Consider the following 23,055-nt stretch of genomic DNA (forward strand, 5'->3'; position numbering starts at 1 on the left):
TTACTAAAACACCTCTGCACACTTAATGCACTTTAGCACTTCTCACGTAGCACCCAGTCTGATTTAATATGCACTTTAAATACTTTGGTTAATATTACAGGACTTAATAAGACCATCTTAAACAGTAAACCAACCCACGTCACTGAGACTGCTTCAGTAAAATAACTACAGTAGCTAAATGAGTATGTCACTTTGGATAAGTCGATAACGGGGGGGGGGGGGTTAAGGTGGACACTTTAGTGCCAGCTTTTATGTTTAAACTGTTCAAGTTCAAAATTTTGAAAACTGGGAACTTCTACTGCAAAACTTAATTCTGCCACATCAGAATTTTGCTGACCATCTCTTACAGGCATCTTGAATCTCTGCACTGATCCGTTCCTGTTCGGAGAGCACACGCACTCGCACCTTGACAGGCCAATACAGCTGTCACTTCACCGTGTTCAGGCCTGGGCTCCTGCAGAAATGGCATACGCTGCAGTTTTCACAGACACACGGACAGGCCACACTTGGAAACGTTTCTAGAGCAAGGGACTCAGTCCAAGTTTTCTCCACATTACCATTCAATCACTCTCCTTGCAGAAGAGCATAATCCCATGAAAGCATCTGCAGTCCTCAGGATATTACAACCCACCATTTTTAACATTTTCCACAAATTGGACACTGCAGTTCGCAATAAGGGAACAAACTGAGTCCTTAGCGTAGAAGGGCCCCCTCCCAACATAGTTCCTTGCCCCATCCCATCAGGAAACAAAAATACACACATTTTGAGAAGTTAATTTTTTTTCAAAACAAAAATGCAGTATTCACAATCAAATGTTGACAGCTAGGTAGTAAAAAATATACAATGCATTTCCCACATTCCCTCATTGTCTTTTAGTGACCGCACATAAAACTGGAAGTAGACATTCATACTCAAGACCTTATTTTGTTTAAAGTTACAGCAGGAAACAATTATTTTAAAAAAGGGGATGGTACACTTGATAATCCAAATTTCACAATAAATTAGGATTTTCTCTGGATTTGGGTTTGTGAAGGGTCAGTCCAGATATCAGCAAGTTTAAAGCACCAGCATTTTGTGAACAAGTGGACAGTGCATTTTCAAAGTTTCCCCTCCTTCGGGGGAAAAAAAAAAGAAAAAATTGCCAGTCCATTGAAATAAATGTTCCACTTATCCCTAAGACAGGAGTAGGCAGAACATCACTGCCTCAAAACCCCTTTGCTGGGTTTGGATTCACTAATCCTGGTTTGATAGAGGGATGGAAATAAAGCCTTTTAAAGTCTTTTAAATATGTGGATCCTGGTTCACCAAAAAACCCAAACTTGAAGAAATGGGTACAGTACTCTCATAACTCATCCTTCCCAAGGTCATCGAGCTCCACATCACTCAGGTCAATATCGTCTTCCACAGGAAGCTGCAACACAAAGCACAAAATGTCAGGTCCCACATTTGGTTTGTGAGAGGAGTTCAACTAATCCTAAAAGTTCCAGTTCACTGGTTACCACTGCAGATTTATAAATACAAAGGGCTCAGCAAGGTCATGTTGCATTAATGGCATTTAAGGGATCGCAATTCACTTAGTGTACTCCTATTTACCTCTCCGTCTTTGCCATCCCAAGGCTCCACAGGATTAATCTTGGGAAGTGCTCCTCCTCCCACTGTAGCTGTGGATCCACGTCCCATGGAAAGGTCCCTGCAGAAAACAGATCGGAGCGCTTTTTTTATTGGATTTCGACAAGCGGCACCCAAGTGGAGATTCAGTACTTCACCCGTTCCCCCACAACCAGTAGGGGTCAAACCCCTGCAATTACAAAACCACCAGTCAAGGAGGAGAGGGGTTACCTGAGAAACTCATGGATCCCAGTTTCGCTGAAGGAGCCTTTCAGAAGGGCATACTTCATTTTCCTGGCATTGATAGCTGCCATGGCTGGATAGCCAAAGCCCCCGATCCCCAGCGAGGCTTCCAGATCCATCTGAGCTCCGGCTTCCGTCCACAACCACCTGCAACGACACCAAGTCTCAATGAGGACTGGAGCCCTTACAGAAAATGTTTTTTTAGAAACATAGTCCATCTACTTTTTTTTTTTTGCGTGAGGCAGTAAAGGCCCAATTCTAAATTGTGCAAGCCAACCCAAAGGACTTTGCATTCAGTTCCACCGCCAGCCAGGGAAAAACTGAAAAGACAGGTCTGAGTAAAGCTTTAAAACTTGACCATGGGATACGAGATCCAACAAGTTAGGAAGCCTTGGTGTTAAAAACAGCATGACATGAATATACATCAGGCTTGACACCCATCTGGTTTTATGGCTTATTTCCAAGTTAAAACAGAAAATGGGCATTCTTAAAAAGGATGAATTGTCTGACGGACTCCAGTGGCATGCAAGTGAACTAGGGCTTTTCCTCACAACTGAAAGTTTGTAAGTCTAGAATGCATCATTACCCCCAAATCTTTTTCTTGTATTTTTCTGCCATTTTCATCATGACATCCAAGTATGCATTTCTGCCAGCAGCACCTGTAGAAACAAATAAATGCCTGTGAACTCCAAACATTAGACTTGTCCCAGATGGAGGCCCATGTAGATTCTTTGATGTCCTCAAAACAAGTTATGAAAGCAATTAAAAAGCAAACCATATGTTTTGGTATATAGCAAAAAGTGTGGAATTTAAATCCAGGGATATTATACTCAAGCTCTATAAAGCACTAGTAAGACCTCGTTCAGAGATCTGAACATAATATTGGTCGCCAAGGATATTGAGAAAGGATATTATAGCGCTAGAAACGAATTCACAGAAGAGCAAAAAGACTGTTCTGTGAAAACAAGAATCTGACATACACTGACAAGTCGTGAGAGATTCCGAGAAATATCTTCTGGAATACAGGAGACTTGATCCAAGTAAACAAAATCCTCACGAGTATAAGTGGGTTCAGACCAGGGCATCGTTTCACACTTAGTAGTGAGACAAGGGTGTGGGGTCAAAGGTGAAAACCTAAGGGAAATTCATGGAGGACAGAGAATAGGAAACACTTATACTGAAAAAGTGGTGTGCGCTTTCCAGGCAGATGGCTGTGGTACAGCTTTAGGAGAAGGCTGGACAGAATTTTAGATTCACTTAGCTACTCCACTGCCAAAAGGGCAAGATGGGCCAAATAGCCCCATCATGACTGCAGAGCATTATGTGATGAAATAAGGTCTTAGGATACTTAACTACCAACTGTAAAAAGCCCATCATACCTGTATCAAGAATGTGAGGCAAAACAGCAATGATGCAGAGTTGATAATCTTCACAGGTCTTCTTTAAAACGTCTTCGTTGAGAATCTGGGGAAAAAATGCAAAACAAGGATCAACAAAAAATTTTTTCTAATGATTGAAAATGCACCAATGATCTCTGTTGCATGAAATGTACACCTGTATAAGCATTATTCCATCTAATACATACAAGTTTCAGAAAATATTGACTTGCAGCATAGACAAATTTGCTTTACGTCAATTGAAAGGAACCTTACTTGACATAAGCGAGTGGTATGTCAGTAAAAAATCCCTCAAAAAGACAAATGGAAAACGTCCTTTGGTCAACATTCTAGACCAGAGATAGTCACTCCTCGTACTGAAGAGCCTCAACACTCAAGATCCTTCTTATCAGGTGGAGAACGTAACCATTCAGTCATTAAGTGAAGCCTTAAAACAAGCACAACAAAGATAGCAGATCCTGTGGCTCTCTGAAACAAGGCTACCTGGCATAGCACTGCCCTGTACATTGTATGCTCTGGAACAGAAGAGCATTTAGTGATAATTTCCAGTTGTACAAAACACACTCTTGAAAGCTGAAGAAGAACAAAGGCCAAATTGTCTCCTCTTATTTGTTGCCTATCTATCCCACTTAGCAGTTAGATCACATCCAGCCATTTCTTGAAAGAAGCCAGAATATCAGTTTTAACAACATAGCCTGAGCAGCTAGTTCCATACTCCCACGACACATCCCACAATAACTTTTAACTCATAACCTTATACTTAGAAGTGCAGAGCTCTAACCACTGTACTGCCAACTTGGTAAACTGGGCAAACAGAGGTGTAAAGATATTACATTTAGTAGCCCGAAGAAACCCGGCATTCTGCTGAAGCTGCTCACCTCTAGTAACTCAGGAGGAGGAGCATTCTCGGAGAAAAGATCAAGAGCTCGAGCCACAATGTCAGGCCTGGTCCTTCCCCCTTCATAGTCTTCTGGATCTTCACCTTTACGGAAGATTTTAATAGTCGGAAATCCTCGGATCTGAAGAATAGAAAGCACTTACGGTCAAGTCTCAGATTGCTTTCTAAAATTTTGGTCACAGAAACAGATGTCTGAAATTGCCTCTTTGCATTTATTTTAAGTGAGTGAATCCTCAAGGAAAAAAATAATACATCTTTGAGATCCAACTACATGCATCAAGGAAATACACTGCCAAGTGCTTTCTGGAGCCAATGTTCCTCAGTTTAAGCCTCACTTACTAAAGGTAGTGCTTTCAATTCAATACTTGATTCAGTTATTAATTTTAAGTAAAAGCTGAAATGCATGACAAGTGGGTTTTATTTTTACCACTAGGCATATCTTGTGTAAAACAGCAGGATGCTTACCCCGTATCTGCTAGCTAGCATCTGATGAACTGTAGCATCAACAGCTCCCAGCTTCACTTTGCCTTTTGTCTGCTCTTTCACATCTGTGGCAGCAGCCGCCCACTCTGGTTCCAAGCTACAGAAAATATAAGAAGAATTAACCACGTCGAAAACAAAGCACTTAAAAAATTATTAATGTCTATGAATAATTTTGCATACGTACTTTTTACAGTGACCGCACCAAGGTGCAAAGAACTCTACCAGCCAAATGTCCTCGCTATCAAGGACGGTCTTATCAAAGTTGTCGTCAGTCAGCTCAAAGACATCTTTCTTGCTACCGCTTCCTCCACTACTCTGCTAACACAAAACAAAGGGGTCTATGGCAGAAGAATACCAAAGATGCATGTTTTACTTTTCACAGTTTCAGCAAAGTTTTGTTTCACCTTGGCTTTCATCTCTGCAGTTACGTATGTGGAGATAATGCTGGCAGTGTCGGAGCCCATACTGTGTTAAACATTTTAAAAAATTAATTTTACTTTTACACACTGAATGGACTGACTAATGGATGCGTTTTTAACTAGTAAAGATATATGGAAAGGTGGTGACCTTATTGATATGGGGAATAACTTTCCTTTCAGCTACACAAAACATACAAGCCACTTAGAATATCTGAAACCAGAATTAAGTTTTAATGTTTCCTTACCTCAAAAAAATGAAGTTGCCAACTGGATAAAAAAGTCTTTGTTTTTTCTTCTTTTTACACATGATTCTGCTTACACTACATAAAAAATTCACTTTACAAATGCCCAGACTGGCTTCTTCCCCATTATGCCGAACACAAATGTTCAACAGAAATACGCTCTGTACCTGTCTCCCATGATCAGATCCACTAGTCTTTCCACCCAGTCTGTCCTTGACCATGGACTTCAGAGAGTTGAGAGCCGAATCTACAATTGCTTGACTTGACCTGGCACCTTTAATAGTAAGAAAACATCCGCATTACACAGCGCAGAGTCCAAGCGTGATCACAACTTATAATGCTCCCTGTAGTTCATGTTACCTTGATAATCCTCTGGCTTGTTCTTGTTCAGACCAAACACCTTGATTGTGGGAAACCCTCTGATGTTGTATTGACCGGCAAGAGACTTGTGTTGATCAGCATCCACTGCACCAACTTTAACAACACCCTGAACAATTGAAACAGGACAGCAAGACTCAGTTACGTGCTGCTGCAGCACAGTGATGCATCACTCATCAGAAGACAACTGTAGCGACACCATAAAACTGCCTTGGACAGTAGATGGAGATTAAAAAAATTAAACCACTCAGAAGGCATGACATGATAAATATAAATGTTCTCTAAACCTACACCACTAAGTACACATTAGAACATTATTGTATACCTAAAGCATCACAATTGCTCTGGCAATAATATGAAAGTTGAACTAAAATTTGCAGTTGAGACTTAATTTCTTTTAGGACTGCCACTCAGTTTTATAGACTGCCCCCACTATAAAAGTAGTGCAATTTACTGAAGTACTTACTTTTAAAGCAGTGGCAGCTTTTTTCCAGTCTGGTGTTAATCTTTGGCAATGGCCACACCTGTAGAAAGGATGTTTTATATTGTTTACTTTGCAGATGGCAGGAATTCAGAGTACTGTACAAAGCTTATCTCTGCTCAAGAAGTCTCTATTATCAGGCAGTTAACACTTTACAGAAATAAAACATCTGTCAACTGACAATGCAACAAAAATAAAGTTTGAATGCCAATATTGGTTATAAAAAGCTATTCAAAACTGCTCTTAAATATCAGTACAAGATACTGCATCATTCTTGACTCCCCCCAAAAGTGCAAAGAAAATCAGCTTTGCACAACTTAAAAAAAATAAACTTACCAAGGAGCATAGAATTCTACAAGCCACAGGCTATCGCTCTGTATAACCTCCCTGTTGAAGTTTGATGGAGTTAGCTCCACTACATCATCGCTTGAAGAATACAGGCCATTAACAGTCAGAAACAAAGTGCAGGCCACTGCACCTGAAGAAAGAAATATGACATCATAGAAAACATAAGATTTGTTAACAAACTAGACAGAAAGCTTTAATTTCAGCTAGAATAGCAGGTTCGCCCTGAAAGGTTTATTAAACTGCTTTGGATTGCCCACTATGCAAATGATGCCATACTTACTAAATAAAAACACTTTCCAATTACAGCATTGCAAAATTGAATGTGACCCAACGTTAAAAAATATTTTTCTTGCAGCTTGGCGGGAGGGTCTGGCGGGAGGCTCTCATCAGGAGAGCAAGCTCTGTCATTGGGTTTGACCTGGACTCCTTGGAGGTAGTGGCTGAGAGGAGAATGAGGTCCAAACTAGAGGCCATCATGGACAACTTCTCCCATCCCCTCTTTGACAGGCTGGCAGGAATGAAGAGCACGTTCAGCAATAGACTGATTCATCCACGGTGCGACAGGGAGCGCTACAGGAGGTCATTCTTGCCGTCTGCCATAAGACTGTACAACGCATCCACCTTGCGTCTTGGCAGAGGCAACATCGACAGTGACCTGTTTCTGGACTAAACGCATCTACACATCTACTGCTACATCTGTTCTCTTTCTTTTTCCCGTTTACAACCACTTTTTGTGCAATATATGCCAGGGACCTGTGCAATACATTTATATTTATATCTATAGTTACATCTATATTTATATTCATATGTGTGATATGAGTGTGATACGATTTTCTGTGTACTGTTCTGTTCTAGTTTGTTCTTGTGCGTCCGGACTGTGAGTAACTCTTGTATTGTATTGTATGTATTGTACTATTATTATATAATTCGTTACACTGTGGCTGTGTTGTGTGTGTTAAGCTGCTGTTGCACTGCAATTTCCCTCACGGGATCAATAAAGTATCTATCTATCTTCCCATGACGGTAGTTAAACTCACACAGGTCTGTAAAAGCCCAAATCAAGAAAATGTCCAGCAAGACCTGTTAGAATCGCCAATAAACTATTCGAACAGGAGTTGGGCTACGGGTAGAGGGGAATGTTATTGCACACATACAATGTGGAGCTCTCCCTCATCTCTAAAGCAACTCCACTGTCCCAGTGCCTTTGCGTAAGAGCAAATTATAGTGTGGATAACTGCATTTTACAGCTACAAATACACAAGACCAATCGCCATACAACTCACCCCAATGCATATTATAAACATGCCTCACTCCGTTTTTAAACAGCAGTAGAAACTAAACGACCCAATACAATCGTCCCAGATAAAAACAAGATCACTGACTTTCTGACGAAAGCTTGACCCAGGTATGCGTTGCGCATTTAGCTTTTCTTGATTATATACACCGCAGAGAAGTAAAGATTTCCAAGGAAACATATAGGGCGATGACTTACCTAGAACAAATATTCTCCTGGCCTGTAAGCTTTTTTTAAATGACAACGACATTTTGCCTCAAAAACAATTTTTGGTATGCGTTTTAAAGAGTTTAACGATTTCTTTGCAGCATAAGATACCAGCGTCTGGAGGAGCATAGCCTCGGCCCATTAACTTGGATTGGAACCATTCGGCTTCAAAGATGATGGTATAAATGTGGCTACTATGTCCTACTCTTCCTTTTGAAGTTTATAGGACTTTCCTTACCACATTAATACAAGCCTTAACATGAAGCATGGTAGCCTGGTTCATTTCGAGCACACGTTATTTTTATTACGTCTATACAGAACAACACTTCCCCAGAGCTCGTCGATAATATTACGTTTCAGTGAATGATTATGGATCAGGCCTTCACTAAGTGGAAAACGCGCCGTGAATTTCGGATGAAGGTAACCCCCCCCCCCAACAGTCACGACCTATTAGTGATGCAAATATAAATAAAATTAAACACTAATGCAAACAAAGCCCGAGAATATGAGCTTCCGTTTTCAATAAAAAAGTGTCAAAATGAATCTTTTTGCTAATCACAACTTGGATATAAACACACCGTTCATTACAGTCTCCAACTCTTTACACCTAAATACTGAAAATCCCACATTATGAATCACACAAAAACACAAAAGAACTTAGGCCGACATACAGTATGCAATACTAGAACATCAAGAGGAAAAAAAGGCAGCCTCAGCTTGACATTTCAACGGCTTATGGCTGAATGCATGCCAGCAAATTAAAGATTTCCTACCTATTAAGGTATTCATGTTTGATGTTTCTGTTCTCCGCAAACCTATCTCTCCCCCAAATCAAAATCGCAGTTCCTTCAAGTAGCGCTCACATGCAGCGCACCGGGCTCAAAAGAGACAGCGAACCTCGCCGTGTCGGCCGCTGATTGGCCTGCGGCGTGTGTGCCGAGACGCGCCCAATCGGAGCGAGCCGTGTAGTTTCCACGCTCGCTGACTGGCCTGTGACTGAGGCTGTAGGAAGCGAGCAGCTGTGAGTCTCACACCGGGGGCGGAAGGCCGGCGTGGAGGGTGCTGAGAGGGTCAGAGCTGAGTTTGCTTGATGGGTAGTAAGGTCGGGTCTTGGTATTTCAGTTTTGCCAGTTGCAGACTTTTCGTGCCCATGACCGAAGACAACAATCAGGAGTTTATCCCCTAGAAAGAGTGGTGTCGTGTCTCTAGGAACTGAGAAATAAAAATACAGTACAGCACACGGATTAATGATGTCACTCCACGCATTTTGTACTGTACTTACCCCTACGTGTTTTTATGTGATTTATGCAACTATCAGTGGGAGCATCATAAATCAATAGACACGGAAGATCAAACGTGTAGAAGATTGTTTTCCGGAAGTCATCGTCACTTCTAAACACGACCTGCTAAATTAAAAAAAAAGTGGCTATTTGACTCAATTCTTTAATTTTACGATTTCAACTTGTACACTTGTAATTTCAATTTAATTTATATTATGTTTATTCTAAGAAACGGTAGCCATTCGGACAGTGTTTTACTTGGCTAAATTGATCCTAGGATCTCGTCCGGTCGTTTCTTGAAAGAAGCCGGGGTCTCGGCTTCAACAACACGGATTTAAACTATAAGTTCCAGCACTGTGAGTTGCTTGGATAGGAGCACTCACTAAGTAAATATGTAATTGTGTGGTATATAACAACTTCCGAATTCAACATTATAATAAATAATAAAGCAAGCAAAAAACTATACAAGATACTGCAATTAAAACACAGGAATAAATCATAGGATCTATGTGTTCAGTCTTAACAGGTTCAAAATCATACTAGAACATAAACATACAAACAAGAGGAGTCCATCTAGCCCGTTTGCCTGTTTGGTCAGTAATAACTAATTGAACAGAAGATCTCATCCAGCTTTTTTTGAAGGGAGCCAAGTTATTGGTTTCAGCAGTATGACTGGGTAGCTTGATCCATTCTCCCACTGCTCTTGGCATTAAAAAGTGCATCAATTCTAGTTTTAGATGCGCTTGTATGTAGTTTCCTAATTTCGTTTGCGTTGTTATTGCTTTCCACAACTAGAAAATTCACGTTAGGGTCAGAATAAATATTTTTTTCTAACTCACATTCTTCTTTCACATTTTTTTTTGTCTTTTTAGTAGCTGCATGCGAACCTATGTCCTTGTCTACTGTGCATTTAAACATCATTTGCCAGGTGTTTGCCAGTCTTGAAAAGACTTAAATCTGAATGTGACCTAACATTTATTTAATCGATTTTAAGAGTTTTCATACAGTTCTTTAATATATAACAACATCTTAACTTCCAACAATGAAAGCACAACAGTGTACCCAAATGTAGCTAGAATTTACACGATCCTCACTCCTAACACATTTACATCAAGGACAAGACTGATCATTGTCATTCTAACCCCTGTAAAGCCTGATATGTATCAGTCAGTCGGACACACAGTAAGGAAGCACAGTAGTTACTCAAGAGATGCTACAACATATAGATGGGGCTGACTGCGTGAGTTCCCGTCTTTCTTGCTAATTGCTAATTTTGCAATATTAGACTTCTGCACATACCTAATCTTTTCAACTTCAAACCCGATGCAAGTATCTCTTATTGCTTTTTTGCAAAGAAAGAGCAGTACATCACTTTTCCCCCAGTGTTTTCCCAGTGTGCAATGTGTGTCTGTAAGATAACAGTTTCAGTGATTCGTTTTCCTGAGAAACCTCCAGAAAAGTCAGGTGGGAGGAATGCAGCTTTGGTTTTCATTACAATGAAAGAAAGCCTAAACAACAAAGTTATGAATTAATCCATTCTTCAATGGTAATGTGATGTTTTCTAACTAAACAGACCTGTTCATACAATTTTTCTCATCCTACTCATCTAGCCTTCCTCTTTTTTTTCTCTGAGATTTACTGTATATCTGTTACCAAAGAAATAACATTTCAGTAATATCTACAGTAGATCATGTGGAGATCACTATCATTTTTGTACCCATACCAGGGACCACAAACACTATATAGAAATATGGAAATTCAAAGGTGCAGTGACAGACTTTGGATTATTTTTTTTTATTTAAGATGACCTTAATTAAAATAATACACAATACTAAATCAGTTAAGTAAAATATATTTGCTTCAACAGGGTAACTGTAACTAGCTCAGATTAATATTTGTCCACTACTTCAAGCAGTCTGCATCTCTGATAGCATCTCTGATTATTACAAAAGAGACAGAATGGTGAATTTACGTCTGAAAGAATGAATCTAAGTATTTTTTTTCATAAAAGCCCTACATTTACCAATAACTACTGTACTTTAAATTAATAAAACTGGTTTGGTTTCTGCTGACCTTATATTAATAATTTCCATAAGTATTAGCACACAAATCATCCACCATTAATTAATGATATCAGAAGTTTGACGGGGGCATAGATGTTACTTTTAACTTTTATTAGTGAGTTTGACTTTAGGTACTAAGTCTGTCAAATGATATCGGATCAGAAGTTGCAAACGTTGTAGAAGCAGCAGTGGAAGTTCAAAACCTTTCAGATGGTGTCTGAAACAATCTGGCCAACCATGATTTGGCGTAATTATCTATGAGTAAACAAGCCAGACAGATAGGCTGAATAGTCTTCCTTTATTTGTAATTTGGCTTGTGTTCTTCCATCCATCAATCAATCATCTAACCTCGTCATCCAGGTCAGGGTCGTAGGGGAGCTGGAGCCTAACCTGGTGAGCAGTGGGCACAAGGCAGGATACACCCTGGCCACTAGTCCATCAGAGGGCACACACAGACACAATCACGCACACCAGGGCCAATTTTTCCAAGAGCCAGTTAACCTACCAGTGTGTCTTCGGACTGCGGGAGGAAACCCATGCAGGCAGCACCCCAGGAATTATCCCCAGGGCCCTAGTGCTGCGAGGCAGCAAACACTGCACTGTGTTCTAATGTTCCAAAAATCTGTAAAACTCTTACCAATATGGTACATGGTTCTGAGGCAATGCTGCGTTAGTGCAGTAGTGAGTGGATATATTGCATGTGATATATTAGATTGTGCTGGTCTAGGTGTAACAGGCCTCATGCACCAAGCCAGTTACAGTAGTCACATCACCCACCTCTGAAATCCAGACAGTGTAAACAGTGTACAGGGTGCACTGGAGACTGTGATCAAATCCTGGTAGGGACAGGCAGAGCTTCGCTTGTTATGTGCCCTAAAAGCTTTCATTCAGGAAATCTCACTGATAACCAGCTGCATGTGTGATAAGCGGTCATGCATTTCATTTTGACAGCTCCACTCGTTAAACCGTGAAACGTTAACGGTGTGCAGCAGGCGTTACGTGCCAGTAGCCTCGCTGCGCAACAGATCATATGAAGAAGTGAGCAGCTGCACATTTTTGAAGAATCTAATTTAATTTTTTTGTGTGAAGGATAGCACTTACTATAGTACAGTGTCACTAAAGATCATGCCAGGGCACTGGCGTGGGGCAGAGCAAAGAGCGCCACCTATTGGTCCACTAACACCACTTACAACATTGATCTGGTTTTCCTTACATGTCTCCCATCCCTGTGATGACCAAAGTTTAACTGTGATCTGACAAGGTCAACCTACAAGATGGTACTGCAGCTCTAATTTAACACCTTATACATACAGTATAATGGCATAAGTTACATTACCATGAATATAAATTATTATAGTATTATGAATAAGAAAGAAGTTGTAAGAAAAAAAAAGTTGATGTTTAAGTCAATGTTTTTCTGGCATAGGATGGAAATGTAATTGAAAGGATGAAAGTATCTTAATCAAGAAAAAATATGCAGTAGTCTATGACTCTTGTGCCCCAAACACTGTGACATTCTGGAGTTCATAACTTCTGGGTTTTAAACAGCAAGCTAAGAATGTCATTACAGATATCGGTTCTCCTAGCACTGCCTTTATGTCAGCTTAATACTCTGTGAAAATCTCCAGTAGTAGGTTTGCTTTTGCAGAGCATCCTCTGACAGATCATTGTGAAGCAGTCAAGGAGCATACAGTATGCATTCCATAATAGGTTTAGAGCCCTCGTTTGAAATAAAAAACTAAACTCTGTATCTGACGAGATGAGGTTATATATTGTGGAGGTAATGTTGGTGCCCTCTAATTTTTAACCTTACTCACATTCTAATATCTACTGTCTGCAGTTTGTATACACTATAACTTTATGACCTATAAGAGCAGCGACCCACAGGGATGTGAGCACACATGTGAAGGGGTCAGGGATGTGGTCTGGAGATTATGAGGGGTGGAAAGCATCCTGTGGGGCGACAAGCCTTCATATGAGAGAGGCTGGGTTTGGCAGCACTCCTGACAACATTTTCAGTTCACATTGCATTGTCCTGACTGTTTTACTTTGGTAATTGCTGTTTGAGATGGTGTCTTCCTTCTAGGATTTAGGTAATGAATACTGAAGTTGAAGATACACCACATTCAGTATATTTCATTAAAAGTGAAATATACTGTAAACATATATATATATAAATCTGCCAGTATTTTTGGTAATATATAACATACAGCATGCCTGTCACTGGCTCTCTACACAGCCACCAACCCAACACTTTCTATGATCTTGTCACTTAAACCGCAGGAGCTCTGCACTGCAGTATATTGTCAGTTGCCACCTCATCTAATGTTTTCTTTTTACAGGATGGAGCCTGACTAAGTTTTACAGTATTAGGACATACAGTAAGGTTACAAATGAGTTTTCAGCAATTTACCCTGTCGAGTCTGTTGGCTTGCTCATAGTTAAGTGATATGATGATTTCATCCAAATTACTTGTTAAAGTTGTCATGGTCTCTGTGTCACCTTTATTGGTATTTTTTAATTAATAAGATATCATTCCCATGTTTTTTAATTTGGAGACACTGGGTTGTTGGTGGAGTAGAATAGAGTGACTTTTGAAACAATGAGTAATAAAGCATCAAAGCAGAGCAGAAGATGCCGCAATCTGAACAGCATGTTAATTAGCTGTCAAGTCAGCATCTTCCAGCATGCGTCCTGGCAATTGCTTTGTCTGCACTGACTTCAGTCTACCCCAGACCTCAGGGTAGTCGCCAGATTTGCTCAATCTTAATTGCAGATGAACTTTTCTTCTCTTAGGGAAAAGATACATTCTCATCAGGGACTTGACGGTCACTATCCTTGATCCTAAGTGGCTTCAAAAACACATTTACTTAAACTGTTAAATTATTCCCCATAATAATTGTGTATTTATTTACAGTGCCTTCCAAACATGTACAGATAGCAAAGTTGAAACTTTATTAAGAAAATTAAGAAATGTGTTTTTGTGATCAAGAGATTAATAAGGATTGTAAGTTCAATATAATATTAATTTTATTTTTGAGTAATTCTGTGCATACACTTGATAATATTAAGTAAATATATGTTCTGTTCAACACAGAGCTTTCAAGTCATAAGTACCTGTGATAAGGGGCGCTGTGACAAACTCTGAAGCACACATACCTCCACCATCCCAGCATTGTCTCCTCAGTTTTTTGTATTTTAAGTGGTGTGTTCTTTTAGACCCTATCTGAGATCCTTGTTCTTACTTGTCTCTCCGGAAAGGCAGCATGATCCTCTACCTTCTGTGCTGCTCTCGGTGATCTCTTTCACACTCAGCTCATGAATCATTACTCTCTTCTTCCATCATCACACACCCGGCAGCAGAGTTTTCAACACTATGTGCTCCATGGTGCCTAGTTCTCCTTCTCTTCTGTAACCTCACTACTGAACACCAGACCTCACTCATATTCACCACCAGATGACTCTCCAGCACAAACTGTTGTCCCTGACAGAGCTTCAGCCAGAAATGCTTCTCCCTCACTCTTTTGCACTCTGAGACACCTGTCTCAAGCTGTGCCATCTAGACTCCTCTTTCTCTCTCTGCTGTGGGGAGAAGGTACACTGCTGCCTTGCCAGGCGATACCCCTCTCCTCCAGGTGCCAATGCCTCCAGTAAGCCCTCTCTGACTCAGCTGGCTATCCTAGTTCCTCAACCACACATTTCACCCCCACAGGGCCCGGCAAACAAACTATCAGACGCAGCCCAGCTGTGTGCCTCATTGTATTCTGCAGGTTTTCCCAATGAACAGGTGGTCATCTTGGCTCAAGGCCACACCATTGCGCCTGAGGTTTGAGCCAAGATGGCGGCCTTCTTGCAAAGCCACCTCTCTCTACCTCTCAGGCACATTCACTTGAGACAAGTCTGGATTCTGCGACCCCAATGAGCTCACAAAACGTTTTGTGTAATCATTTGAGAAGCTTTGCTTCAGCTATTTTGAATTATTGTCTATTCTTGTGGTGTTCTGACTTCAGTTTTTCTTCTTTCAAGCTGTAAAATGCACGTTCAACTTGATATAAATCAGGCAATTGACGTAGTGAATATAAGAAATTCCTCCTTTTTTTCCCTGATAAACATCTTGGTTGCACTGTCCATGTGTTTGGGTCCTTGTCATGCTGCATGGAGATGCACCACCCAATAAGTATGGAAGCATTTTCTTCTAATTAAGCAGATAAAATGTGGGGAAGTGTGTAAAGTCTTAGAACATTCCACAGTTTAGGTTTAGGTGGATCACAGTGTATGACGTCTTGATTTTGGGACACAGAGTAAGCCAGAATTCAAAGAGTGGAGAGCTATTGTTTAGCAAGATTTTTAGGTAGGAGGGGGTATAATTATTTATTGCTTTTTTAGGTAAAAGGAAGGATTGTGAAACTGAGATCCTGGAACAGGAGTGATACTGATGTAGGGCTTGGATCTGGTTATGATTCTAGCAGTTGAGTTTTGAATACACTGACAGCTGTTGATAATGTGAAATCCTGATTTGAAAGCTTTGAAGGTTCATTAAATGGCTTTGCAGTTGGGATGCTATCATATGCACTAGTGCTTTGTCTTGGAAGTGAATATTTGACATTGGTTTAAAGGATTTCAGGTTTCACACACTTTTCTGTAGCAGAGGTGTAACTGCAGCATGTTTGTGTGAAGTCTGGTCAAGAGCAGAAAAACTGGATAAACAGTGAGATGGGATCAAGACCACAAGTTGTAGAATTAATTGTATTCACCATGTAAGTCACAGTAGATTGAAATATCACATCAAAACAGATGAGAGTAATTCTGGTAAACATGGGTGGACAATTCAAACAGAATTATCTAATGGGAGAAATTGATTTCTGGTATTGCCTACTTTGTTCTGAAAGAATAGCAAAAATGCATCTCTATTTCAAGGCAGAACAATACAGATTCCATGTTTGGCTCTAACGTGTTGTTAAATATTTAGAAAAGTTGTGTAGATTAGTTTGACTACTCTCAATAATCCATCCATCCTTTGATACACCCTGAACAGAATGCCAGTCCAACACAGGACAAATACACAGATACATACACTCACACCAAGGTCAGTTTTCCATGACGCCTAGTCATCTACCAGTGTGTTTTTTATTTCAGTAGAAATTAATGTGGAGAACATGAAAAAATCATGCAGAAAACACCTGAGGCCCAGGATTGAAGCCAGGGCCCCAGCACTGCAAGGCAGCAATACTAATCACTGTACCACTGTGCCGCCGTTGTTGCTCTTGATAATGTTAAAGAAAAACAATGATCCTGCTGAAGTTATGACTTGCTTAGTGTCCTATTGGCGCTGCTTTCAAGCCTGTTGATGAACAGTGACCCTCTATAGGTGCTCATAACCAGTATCTTTAATAGATCATATAAGCTGGATATAACAAAGAGAGAGGGATAGAAAAGACACAGAGAATTTTTCAAGGGGCCATGCAATTTAAATGCAAATGATTATGAGACAGGGTGCTGTTGTGCAGCTCAGCCATGTCATCTACAGCTTTGGGATGGGCATTAAATGGACATTAAGTATTAAACTACAACATGCATGGGGGGGGGGTGAGGAATGATCAAATTTTCAAAGAACAGCTGGATGGTCCTAGATTTTTCGTCTGGCTTAGTGCTTTCGGTCAATTAACCACTAACTACCAAACAATCTAGATGACCTCCTGTCATTTGTAACCTTTCTTATATTCCTATGGGCAAGTAAAGTCGAGAATATTGGAAACCTACTGGCTACCAGTGATGAGACATTTTAAGATGATCTCCTGGCCATAAGTGGGGACATTTATTAAGACACAGACATGCTGTGTGAGACCAGAACATCTTCCTCTCATTCCACTGTTATACTAAAGTCAACAGGGAAAGTGAAAAAAATCCAGTGCTACAGGGTACACCATCACCTCAGGTACAGTAAAATCCCTATCTGACAAAGGAAAGCTGTTAAAGCAACAGTGTGGCTAAAACATATGAATCTCTCAAGAGGATCCTTCTGTGGTACAGAAATATTCAAGGATTAAATCTTTCCTTATTCTGGCAGGTTGACTTCAGTCTAAATCACCTGAATCAGTTTAGAAGGAAGACATTTTGTATTATTGCTTAGCTTCTGAGCTCTGACGAGATCAATGTCTTTTTGTTAAATGGAAGGGACGGACCCATAAGTTCATTAACTAAATCATTGATTTTCCTTATTATTGCTTGATGAAACTGTAGAAGCTAAATATGAATGCAGGGCCAGAAAATAAAGCTGTAACAAGACGTAAGCACAGAATGCTACAGTAGTGTCACATTATTATATGACATGAATGTGCAGAGCCTTTAAAAGTGTCAATGCAGGTTGCCAGCAGGTGTTTCATATGGAATGGTTTTCAGAATTATTTATCATTCCTCTTAGGCTTTTGGGATAGACTGTATTCTAGAATTTTAAAATTTGTATGGAAGAGAAAGAAACCATGTATTAAATTATCCAATCAGACATGTCAAATGCCTGGATGAAGCCTAGAATTGCCACATTTTCAATTTTATTTATATTTATACAGTATGGTTTGCATTCTTTGTCTGTTAGGTGTAACCGTGACTCTCCTGTACATTTGTGTCCACTTGAAGAAAGTCTGGTCTCACCATGCAGACTACAAGATCTGGCATAGCTGTTAGATATTGTATTTTGTATAGTTACACAATGAATTACAATTTTATAACACATGTAACATTACTGAAGAGAGTATGCCCTTTCTCTAATTTTTCATAACCATAAACTGCTTACAAACAATTATTCTTCCTCTTTTCCACATTGAAGTGACAAAGGAATCTGCATTCTAGAGTGAAGAAGATCATTTGAATGCAGAAAGTCTCTTGTTCCAGGGCTTGCAATCGCAATAAAAAACTGCTGGAGATCGTGATGAGTAAGTAACCATGTTGTATACAGTATACACTGATGGGTTTATATAAGCCCTTCAAACAATACTGAGACAATGCCAAGGTTTGCCTTTGCCAACAAATATTTTTGGCTGCTTGTGACTTTTTTAACTCTGGTGATAAAATCTTTTTTTTTGTCAAAATGTCAAGAAAACATTTAAACTTTTATGTTTGTGTAGTAGTGTAAAGTAGGAGTTAGGACGCTATACTCGTTTGAGGGTATGTCTTTAAGTGACCAGATGGGGACACTACTGCTATTCCCTTGACCAAAGTACTTTACAGTAGCTTTAATGCACAATCCAACTGTATAAGTTGGTACCGACATTTTATATAACAAACAGGTAATTGTAACTTGTGTAAATTCTGTAACACTTGATAAATTGTCATCCAGGTTATTAAACACATGTAAAAGACGAAACTGTTTCGAGCGTTCTAAGAATTTGTGCTATATTAAGATTCTCAGTGTCTCTAAGCCTTCACTAGAGGGAGCAAGTTCAACGTTACATTTTAGGAAAAGACTGCTTTCATTTTTAAACCACGCAAAGAGCAATGATATTAAAAGACGCTATGCTTAAACACGATCACTAACTGCAGCATCTATTGTTCGATGCGTAGTTCTGATTATATTTTTAAAAAATATTTTATAATAATACCGTCTTTCTCAGAATACATTTCCAAATTTGAGAAAGTCATCACATGGCATATTGCAATGTTAAGATTTAATGTTAACGATATTAAACTTTTAGTTTTGAAATAAGCAAAGTTTGACTACTTCTTCTTTTTCTAATGTTTGAGTTTCTAGTAAACCTCAGTGTTATAAACACACATCGTGCTTTATTTGATTTGATTTTAAATATTTTGTTAAGCGCACTTTTTGAAATGCTGTCATGATCAGCAAAAAAAAAAAACCCATTGTACTAGATTTAATATGCAGCTACCCATTAGAGAATAGACGCTTTCCCACTTCGCCAAGACCTGTCGATTACTTCACTTTTCATTAATTGTTTTCAGGATTTATGGCTGTGACGCGCGAGCTGCACACCTCGATAAATACCCCAACCAGCGAAGGAAACTCCACTTTCGGCACTTAGTGTGCTCTGTGTATAAAACACGCCAAAGGAAGGGAGACCTGTTATATATCGCGGTCGCTTTCCATAAAGATGTTCTGTACGCCCTGCGCGCGCCACTGTTGCGCTTTTCTCCAAGTGCTTAACTAATCGCTGTTATCTGTGCCGCGTTTTCTTTCACCAAACGCTTGATTTCTACAGCACTGCCTCGGACCTTTATTTTGGATTCCTGTAGTGCAATTCGGAACACTTGGAGGACTTTTAAAAAAAAATATTATTTCAGCACACGAGAAGGTGACCCCACATGTAAAACACTGGCAATGTTTTGAAAGTCTGCTCGACCACATTGAGAAGGAAAGATGTGGGGAATGCCCAAAATGAGATATGCTGACTGTAATGGTTCGGAAACGAGTGAGGAGACAGAAGTCATTGTTAACATCGGGGGAGTACGGCAAGTTCTCTATGGGGATGTTCTTAATCGCTACCCGGGGACCAGGCTAGCGGAACTGGTGAACTGCTCCTCTGGGGGTTATGATGCTATTTTCTCCTTGTGCGATGACTACGACCCAGGTAAAGGGGAATTTTATTTTGACCGGGACCCGGACGCTTTCAAATGTATCATAGACGTTTATTATTTTGGAGAAATCCATATGAAAAAGGGAATTTGTCCCATCTGCTTCCTAAACGAAATGGAGTTTTGGAAAATCGACCCAAGCTTTCTGGATGAGTGCTGTAAAAGCAATTTGAGTGAGAAAAGGGAAGAGCTGGAAGAAATTGCCGGCAGAGTTAAACTGATACTGGACGATTTGGAAGGGGATCCCTCCGCTACCCGCTGGCAAAAGTGCCAAAAGTTTCTGTGGAAATTCATGGAGAAGCCGGAGTCCTCGTTGCCTGCGCGCGTGATTGCTATCGTGTCTTTCTTTTTCATCTTGATTTCCTCAGTGGTCATGTGTATGGGGACCATCCCGGACCTGCAAGTCGAAGACGCGGAGGGCAACCATGTGGAACACCCCACTTTAGACTCCATCGAGACCGCCTGCATAGGGTGGTTCACCATCGAATATATTCTCCGCTTAATATCATCGCCAAATAAGCTGCACTTCGCCCTGTCGTTCATGAACATTGTTGACTTTCTAGCCATCATGCCGTTCTACGTCAGTTTAACCCTAACCCACCTTGGAAACAAGATGATGGAGCTGACCAACGTTCAGCAAGCTGTACAGGCTCTCCGCATCATGAGGATCGCCCGGATTTTTAAACTAGCACGGCACTCTTCTGGACTCCAAACCCTCACCTACGCCCTGAAACGGAGCTTTAAAGAGCTGGGTCTGCTGCTGATGTACCTGGCAGTGGGGATCTTCGTCTTCTCGGCCCTGGGGTATACCATGGAACAGAGCCACCCCGAGACGCTTTTCAAGAGCATCCCGCAGTCTTTCTGGTGGGCCATAATTACCATGACCACTGTGGGGTACGGTGACATCTACCCTAAGACCACCCTGGGCAGATGCAATGCTGCCATAAGTTTCCTGTGTGGGGTGATCGCAATCGCGTTGCCCATTCACCCCATTATAAATAACTTTGTCATCTACTATAACAAACAGAAAGTGCTGGAGACCGCGGCCAAGCATGAGCTCGACCTCATGGAGCTACACGCTGGCAAGGCTACCAGGGAAACCGGGAAACCGAGCAGTACCACTGCGTCGCTGGAGAGCAACCTGAAAATGTCACATAGCGACACTTACATCCCGCTGTTATCAGACTCGAACTATAGGACAAGACTCCAAAGCTGTAAATAACTTGCTTTAAGATTTTCGATTTGTTCATCAAAGACCCGGACGTCTTGTGCAATGTAAGGGTACAAACGGCGATGGAATTTAGGCGCTTAGGACTGAAATACACTCATCTTAAAAGAACATGGAAAACAGTGCGCATAGCTATTCCAAAATAAGATTTTCTGTCATGATGTGTGTTTTCTGAGCAGTTATGCATTTTGCATGAATATCTACGTAGTGTACAATTCGTAGGATATTTATCGAAATAATATAATGAAACGTATCAGAATCAATTTTCGTAAATGGGAATGCATTAAAAATAAAAGGAAAAGTAGTTTAACAAACAGCAGTATCATGCTTACCAAAGGTTACAATCTTTTCGCAAAACTGTAAAGTTCTGTGTAGTGTCCTTTTCCTGGAACTGGCTTTTATTTTATCTCTTCTTTGTCATGTTTAAATACGTCCGACGGGAGATGTTTACATTTATCTTTCATTTTTAACCCGACGTAGTAGCAATACCCGAATTACTAAAAAATATTAATTACTAATAATAACCGCTGTCGTAGCCTGTACTTTGTTAATATGGATAATACGCGAATTATTTATAGAGGACTAAATTCAAACTATTTTTTCACCACTTCATGTTACATTGGAAATATGATTACAGTACATCTTGGTCTACCGGTTAGAGCAGCATTTTGTAAGACTGTTGATAGATCTCTGAATGGTGATACTATAGTTATTTGAAACCTGTTTTTTTTTTCAGTTAACGCTTAACTGTATCGCCGTCCGATGCGTGTTTCTCATTTAACACGGTATTGTAATTTTATTTATGGACTGTCATATTTATAATTTAAACTTTAAGCTCCAAATTCCTGTATCACCCAATCTGCATTATTCTCTCGGGCGTTACCTTCTGTGTTAAGTACTGTATATCTTCTTATATCGCATGTCTTAGTTCGATTGCAAGACAAAAGAAATTAAAAGGTTAAAGAACCCCTTTAAAAAGTGGAATTCAAATGTTAGTAGGTTATGTGAAACACGTACAAAGATGGTTTTACACTGCAGAAGTAAATCTCATGTTCTTAAATTGTAACGTTTTCTTGTAAGTATTCAGAAAGATTAAATCATTTATTCTATACATTAAGATAGACATGAATCTTCTTTTTTAACAACTGAAAAAAAAACGTGAGAATAAATGTACTCGTTTTCAGATTTCTGCTTCTATACAAACAGAAGACTGAAACTGAAAACACGTATTTTCTATCACTACAAGTATACAAGTCACTTGTAACCCAATGTTCCACATTTATCAGCAATTTGAGACCTTTCAGGTATATTTCACGATCATGGCGATTGAAAACTCACAATACGCCTGTTTTGAATCAAACATAAATAAGTCTATGAATAGGGAGTAAGAGTGTTTATTTTTTAAGATTATTATAACGAATTTGCTCAGATATTGTGCATCACTAAATATATAGTTTATCATACATTATATATCCACGTTATTCTTAGTTTAAGTAGAAGCGACATTGTTTTTATTATTACTAACATCATCACATGACTTAAATCTAAAAGTATAAAAAGAAAAAGTTAAAAGATTTAAACCGACAGCCGTTACTTGTACTATACTGTAGTTAACATGCGTGTTACATTGAAAGTATTTCCTTTTGAAGAATGTGAAAAATATTATAGACATTATAAAAATAATACAGATGCTAGAATTTGTGAGAGGTGCACAGTTAAGGTATTCTAAATATTTGAACTGATATTTTAATAAAACATTAAAAGACAAAAATCAGATTTACAGAAGGTCTTGGTTTCTTAACGTCTTGTTTTGATTAAAAGAAGAAACGCGTGTGATAACATTATACCATAAATACTTGTCACAAACAGAATAAAGACAGAATGGATTCCTTGCATGTGTGG

At 39.7% G+C, this 23,055-nt stretch overlaps 2 protein-coding genes across 3 annotated transcripts; one reads left to right on the forward strand and one right to left on the reverse strand.

The window, feature by feature from the left end:
* Positions 1 to 762: 762 nt before the first annotated feature.
* pdia6 (protein disulfide isomerase family A, member 6) lies at positions 763 to 8,904 on the reverse strand. 2 transcript variants are annotated; one of them, XM_088905789.1, is made up of 13 exons: positions 8,773 to 8,904; positions 6,487 to 6,628; positions 6,136 to 6,193; positions 5,652 to 5,778; positions 5,459 to 5,565; positions 4,815 to 4,945; positions 4,613 to 4,727; positions 4,128 to 4,268; positions 3,232 to 3,316; positions 2,439 to 2,511; positions 1,841 to 1,999; positions 1,595 to 1,691; positions 763 to 1,412 (listed from the first exon to the last, which is right to left on the reverse strand). In XM_088905789.1, the coding sequence occupies exons 1-13, from the start codon at positions 8,786 to 8,788 to the stop codon at positions 1,344 to 1,346; spliced, it is 1,320 nt and encodes a 439-aa protein (XP_088761915.1). In that variant the 5' UTR covers positions 8,789 to 8,904; the 3' UTR covers positions 763 to 1,343. The 2 variants fall into 2 exon arrangements, with proteins under 2 accessions (XP_088761915.1, XP_088761907.1); XM_088905781.1 differs by having other exon boundaries at positions 4,815 to 4,948; positions 8,773 to 8,901.
* Positions 8,905 to 19,710: 10,806 nt separating this feature from the next.
* kcnf1b (potassium voltage-gated channel, subfamily F, member 1b) lies at positions 19,711 to 23,043 on the forward strand. Its single transcript, XM_088939538.1, has one exon. It carries the CDS (start codon positions 19,711 to 19,713, stop codon positions 21,145 to 21,147), a length of 1,437 nt encoding a protein of 478 aa, XP_088795664.1. The 3' UTR covers positions 21,148 to 23,043.
* Positions 23,044 to 23,055: the final 12 nt, after the last annotated feature.

The sequence above is a fragment of the Atractosteus spatula genome, chromosome 2, assembly GCF_055471065.1.
Source record: "Atractosteus spatula isolate fAtrSpa1 chromosome 2, fAtrSpa1.hap1, whole genome shotgun sequence".
Classification (NCBI taxonomy): domain Eukaryota; kingdom Metazoa; phylum Chordata; class Actinopteri; order Semionotiformes; family Lepisosteidae; genus Atractosteus; species Atractosteus spatula.

Bases quoted from the DNA above. Each gene is read 5' to 3' on its own strand.
- pdia6 (XM_088905781.1), bottom strand. The intron at 4,949-5,458 runs GTACAGAGCGTA...GTTTTGTGTTAG, and splicing joins GATCTGATCATGGGAGACAG to CAGAGTAGTGGAGGAAGCGG. The intron at 4,728-4,814 runs GTACGTATGCAA...TATTTTCTGTAG, and splicing joins TGGTGCGGTCACTGTAAAAA to CTTGGAACCAGAGTGGGCGG.
- kcnf1b (XM_088939538.1), top strand. From the start codon at position 19,711: ATGTGGGGAATGCCCAAAATGAGATATGCTGACTGTAATGGTTCGGAA.